Source organism: Anneissia japonica, unplaced genomic scaffold (assembly GCF_011630105.1).
Source record: "Anneissia japonica isolate Jap-2015-1 unplaced genomic scaffold, ASM1163010v1 scaffold19228_len12359_cov135, whole genome shotgun sequence".
In the NCBI taxonomy this organism is placed as follows: domain Eukaryota; kingdom Metazoa; phylum Echinodermata; class Crinoidea; order Comatulida; family Comatulidae; genus Anneissia; species Anneissia japonica.
This window is the reverse complement of record NW_022704857.1, coordinates 5,360-11,880: the sequence shown is the minus strand read 5'-3', so window position 1 is coordinate 11,880 and position 6,521 is coordinate 5,360. Positions and strand designations below refer to the sequence as shown.

The 6,521-nt window shown below is 31.9% G+C and overlaps 1 protein-coding gene across 1 annotated transcript; it reads left to right on the top strand.

Moving 5' to 3' along the window:
- Positions 1-1,231: 1,231 nt before the first annotated feature.
- On the top strand, positions 1,232-3,877 carry LOC117104788. The gene is made up of 2 exons (XM_033245636.1): positions 1,232-1,359; positions 2,517-3,877. Exons 1-2 carry the CDS (start codon positions 1,290-1,292, stop codon positions 2,846-2,848), a joined length of 402 nt encoding a protein of 133 aa, XP_033101527.1. The 5' UTR covers positions 1,232-1,289; the 3' UTR covers positions 2,849-3,877.
- The last annotated feature ends 2,644 nt before the right edge of the window (positions 3,878-6,521 follow it).

Sequence of the window (6,521 nt, the reverse complement as noted above, 5' to 3'; positions counted from 1 at the left end):
CGGAATCTACGAATGAAATTTAGATTTAGATTCTAAATTCCCGTTCTTGCTACATTTAACCTTTCTTCATTCATTATGAAGAGGTTAACCCATATACGGTATACCTCCAATTATAACAAAACCCCACCTAAGCCTCATCATCATACCGTATTTCTTTATTGTATTAATCAGTTAAATACAAAAAGCAACCAACGTATAGCTAGAGCTAATCATGCTCGCCACTTAACCCACATCCCTACAAAATTATGACATATGCCCCTATTCTTAAAAAACTAAAAATAATATCAGGTGTTACATAATAATAATAATAATAATAATAATAATATTAATAATAATATAATAATAATAATAATAATAGTAATAGTAATAACAATTATAATAGTAATAATAATGATAATTATTATTATTATTATTATTATTATTATTATAGGCCTAATACCGTACTTATTTGCGTGAATAAGCCGAATTATACCATTCTCCATGATTATATAATTCTGACCAAAAATAGGTTATATATAGGCCTAGAGTATCTTTATTTTTTTCCGAAACTTTCAGTACAGTATCTTATTGTTAACTATAAATCATTAAAATACAAGCAAATTTACAACAGAATGAGATAGAACTTTTTTTATCAGTGAATTTGTTAGAAAATCTTTTCCCGTTGAAATGTTTAGTTTAGCAATTCAATATATTTCTCCAAGTTTATTAGACTTAGACTTACATGACTGTATGATATCTTTGATGCGATAAAAAAAAAACATGCTGGTACACAAGATAACCATATCATAGAAAAGTTATTATTATTGCAAAAGGAATATCTTGCCTTTGTGTCCCTAGCTGAAACCATCATCGGATGGAAATTTTCATTATTATAATGACGAAAATAAAACATGTTTGGTTAAAGCACAGCTGGCCGTGATAATGCAATACAACAACTAAATACGGCCATTTACTGTCTTATAACCATTACAGATATATAATCAAATAATAATGTTATTCTTAACTACGTATTTTCATTATAAAACAATTTGTTACCCGTAGACCTAGTCAATTAACATGCATACAAAATTTGTATTAACTTGTAAAACGGCTTATACAAGAATGAATTAAAATATGGTATGTATTACAATAATTGTAATTTGCCTTTCTCACTTTGTCTTTTAGTGGAGAAAAATCTTCATTTAAAAAAATATTTAACCAAACAAAATTATTTTTTAGATTAGTTAATATTGAGATTGTACCGGTACTTATTGTGATTATAAATAGCGCCATCTATATTGCAGGTAATTATGAAATCAGTTGTCAAGCGGTATCTCTTCAAACTGCAACAAGACAAAGCAAATGATGAAGTAAACGAAGGTAAACTTTTTGACGTTTGAAAAAGTATAATAAATGTTTATTGCAAATGCACTTTTAGTGTGTATAGTTATGACGACCGACATAGTGCAGTAGCATTTTGTTTTTATGTCCCATGTGCACTGTACCTACACTTAGGCCTAAACATAATATATATATATTCCGATGGCGTTTACTTTTGCGTCAAGAGAAATAATATGAATCGATGTTTGCCCTACGTGGTCGAGCTGTTAAGACACCAGGCTAGTTATCTGGAGGTTGTGAGTTCGATTCCCACCCGAATCACTTTTCGAGATTTTTTTTCTCTCAAGCATTTGGGAACGCACTACGCGTCAGGAGCCAAACATCGATTAGTATAATGTATATATATATAAACATACGTAGAGAAGATTTATTGTGATACCATCCTCCAAACAATGTAACAAGTCACTGGAATTTAATGGCTGATAAAATATTTTTAAAAAAACACAACCTAAGAATAACAGTGCAAGTTACATAATTTCCTTATCACGTTTCATATCAATGTCCTGGTAGATGAAATCTTGGCCTTACAACCAAATTCTAGTCTTAACCAAAAGGATGCTAAATCTAAACTTAAAGATGACGTGCAATCGTATTGGAATATCCATGTGAGAGGGGGCTCCTTGTCCAGAGACGCTTTTATAAACTTCTCACTCTCCAAACTTCATGAACCAATTGGAAAAGCATCGCTGTCAATCTCCCACATAGCGTTTTAAAATTCATGGTCAATGCTTTCGTTGACACTCTCAATAAGGTAAATTTGAAGAGATGGGGTATGGAAATCTCTAGGCTTGCGGAAACCGGGATCCTGTCCATCACATCTTTCTTCTGTAAGCGGTCCCTGGACCAGAGCCGTCTCACATGGAGACATAATAGTATTTTAAACCACTGATATTAAAACTGCTGATGAGGGCCTTAGAGCTCCCCCTCTCACCTCCGGATATTCATTCTGACCCTGTTTGTGGATTAAAGACAAGACATAGGGTTTTCCTTACGTTCCATTTTGCCACATTTGTTTTGTTTGTATATACAAAAAATATATATTTTTCTATACTATTTTCGTATTGTTAAAATTTTAATGTTTTTGGCACATAAAATTACAAAAAATATTGATTCTGTGATTTTGATTATTTCTATAGGAGAACTCGATGAGATTAAGAAGGACATTTCCAGTCTTCGTTTTGAGTTGATGGAACAACTATCTCGTCAACCGAGGACACTAGCCCCCGCTAATTCGGAATCATTCGACAATGATGTAGATAGTATTAAAAATAAACTAGCTTCGATTGAACAGACTATGGGCAACTTGAGCAACCGGATCGATGAGCTTCGAGACGACTTGGTTCTTCCAAGAAGCGATGATTGCCGTGATATAAACATTGAGTACAAACATTTACAGAACAATGAAGGGCATGTGAATCCAGCCTACGTAGAACATGCATCAGAGCTAGAAAAACCCGATTACGTATGATCTGAGATTACTGTTAAGAAACTGAGTTTAGGTCAAAATGTAGAAATTGAGATTTTATGGTAACATTCAATCTGTCAATTTATGCGTGAAGCTATTGCTCGATGTAACCAATGCATAATCTTGTCAAAGCCCTTTCAGTTTTTTTTTTTTTAATATGTATTTATTGACGTAATAAATATCGTAATTATCAACATAAAAATTATGTAAAAATTATCTAAGATCTTAATCATTTGGTCCTTTTTTAGTAGGAGTGCAAAAGGAAGTGCATCCCTTACATCCCCATCTGAAAATCTGAAAAGGTGACCTAAATATGATAAATAACATTTGACGGCAAGTGAATAACCTACTCAGACTAACATACTGACATATTGTTTACATTTAAATTAGCTCTTTTTGGGTGGATTTGGCGTAATGTGTTATATAAATGTGATCATTTTAATATATCATCACCAATAGTAGTAGCTTTTGTAGTACTAAATATAAAATGCTAAAATAACGTATTTAATAAAAAGGTCAGAATTTAATCATAATTAGCATAAGGTAGCAAAATTAATGAATGCATCCAGGACTGCATGAGAAACCAATTTTTTGAACAAATAATTAGTCTAATATTTTTGTTGAGATAACTTGGGACAATAATGTGATATAATTGAATTGAATCAGTTGTTAGAAGGTCAATTAAAAGTTAAGAAGAGAAAATAATTATTTGCTTGTCAAATGTCACTGTCCTATTCCTTGAATAGATACTTAAATGGAACTCAACAGTGAATTTAAAAATTCGAAAATAATAAATTGTTTCGATCTGTGTCTAAATTAAAGTTCCTAGCATATTCGATCCTTTTAGATTAATGGTGGTGATTAGCTATTTAATGTTTTAATATAAATTTTGTGTTTACAGATTTAACACACACAGAATCTGACTTAAAAATCGACAGTATGTGCTGCTTGTTGCTGTTGCTGCTGTTGCTACTAATGTAGGCCTACTGTATCTTTTTGGATCTTAAAAATGATTATATTTTTAAACTCCATTTCAGTTTAGCTCCATTCTAAGATATATTTCAAGCTTATAATGTCTTTATTTTCAAGTTTGAAACCTCCTAAGCTCATACCTAACTCTAAAGTGTATTCTTCAAAATGGTGTCTCTTAATTCTTTTCAATTTAAAGTGTTTGTGCTTTTCACGACAAAGAAATCCAATCCAATGTATAGTGGTTGATGTCAGACTAATTTAATTTTAGAAATTTCAGAATAAACAATAGGATGATATTGCATGTTACAACTTCTGATGTAGTAGAAGCAGTATATATAAGCAGCAGCAGTAGTAGCATAGTAGTAGTACACTCTAAATGCAAAAGAGATAATTTTAATCATTATCATCATCATCATTACCATTATCATCATCATTATCATCATCATCATTACCATCATCATCATCATCATCATCATCATCATCATCATCATCGTCATCATCATCATCATTGTCATCATCATCATCATCATTATTATTTGATTTATATACTTTTGAACTTTAGTATTAGTGTAGCAGTAGCAGGCCAAGTACTAGTAGCAGCCGTTGTATAACCGCTGTAGCAACCAAGCAGTAGCAAAAACAGCAGCCTAAGTCGTAGGCATCTTGTAGTTTAGTAGAAGCTGTATCAAAAGCAGTAATGGTAGTATGGTCATGTACTGATTCCTCTAATTTAAGAGAGGTTGCAGTAAAATTATATTATAATGTTAATATTGTAGTTAACAACTCACGACAACAGATTCACATAAATAAAATATAATTTTAATGTACAGGTGTGTATATACTGTATTGTATAATAATTGTTTACAATTTTAGAGTATTTATTATGATTATTTATTATTATTGATTATGAAGACTGCATGATTCTGTGCATGTTATTTTTATATGAACTTTATGCAAATTAGGTATAATATTTAATGAATATGATTGGTATTAAGCGTTTTGTTTGGAAAGTTTTAGAGAGGTCAAATAATACCGATGCATATAATAAAATATTACTGATGATTGAAATGTTTATGCTTTTTGTCTGAATTTTATAAAACAAATATTGTTGTACTGTACGCGCTTTCAGGCCTAAGATGGTGAAACTTTAGCTAAATTAAGTCGAAAATGTGATGTCACTAATATATGATTGATGTAATTAAAGTGGAAGTAGATCTGTTGTATAATGAGTGCTGCTACAAGTTATAAATGAGTGTTGAGTTTCTGGAGGCTAATGCAACTCAGCAACATTACAGCCCCATACACGTTTGCCTGCTAGCTCAATTATTACAGTATACTATCATAATAAACATTTTGTTCATTTTACAAGAGCGATTTATCTAAATAACAAACATTCTTATTATTACCAGTATTTCTAAAAGCTCAGAGACATTCAGAAAAAGACCGTCTAATTAACTGTTAATAATAATAGTAATAATAATAGTGTAGTTTTATATAGCGCACAAATCCATCTAATTTAAGATGCTGAGGGCGCTTGAAATGTGGACTAGGAACTCGATCAATGACTCCCAAATAGGGAGCTTTCGATTTGTGCGACGACGCGACGCTAGAACGGAATCACTCATGCGTGACCGTCCTACCTGGCGTCCTACGTTCTCTGCATACGTAGATCAGGGTAATTCAACAGAAGGACGCACATCTCCGCTCTCGAACATAGCGCGTGCGTACAGTCCTTTGATCTTTACTGTGGCATCGACAATCCGGTACTAGTTGCGAGTACAGCCGTCAATTATTAGTCTATGCATGCCATTCGTTTTATGGTGTTAGTTTTATCTTATTAATTTTGGGTACTTCGCAATATCTGTTACATCTGATTTTTTTTTACCGCGAGCTTGTTAATTGCTTCTATATACTGCAATTTGATTTGTGAAAATTGACCAAGAAAATGAAAAGTTATAGCAATTTAAATTTTACGAGTTTTATAAAATTTCATGTTCTTATGTAATATTAATCTGTCATTTTGACAATGTTGGCAGACGGTGCAATAATAACATATTGACTACTATTGTATATTTTCGGAAAATATTTCAGCCGCTCCAAATCTCTTTCCTATTCTTCCTTCTTCCTTTATTCTTTCTCAATTTTGAGTTTTTCCTTCATATTTTTCATAGATTTATACACTCACACTTTCATTTGTTTTAGGACTGGTCTAGGCTAGACCTCGGCTATCAGTGCCTCTTACTATATTATTTAAATATACAATTTTAATAGATAAAATTAATTTAACATAGACATAGTAATTCATACTTAAACAATACATTAAATTTATATATTAATATGATAACGTTAACGAATAAATAACAATAACTAAACCGTGTACATAATGTATCACTACTGCAATAATAAGATTAACATTTTCAATCCTATAATAAATTTTATACAGCCGGTGTTATGTATTGACCTAGGCTACTATACGGCTAATGACAGGTACGCTTTCACCATTAAAGGCTTTTTCTATGAATGGAATGACCTGTACGAAACACGAGCTCCTGTAGACCAAACCCAATACCGTTACGATTTTAATCGTACGGGAAATATCCTCAAGATGAATTGCCTTGCGTAGATTTGGCCAAATTGCTTTCCAGAACTCGACGAGGTGAACTTAACGTTCTCGCATGCGCAGATGACTTTTAGTGACGTCATT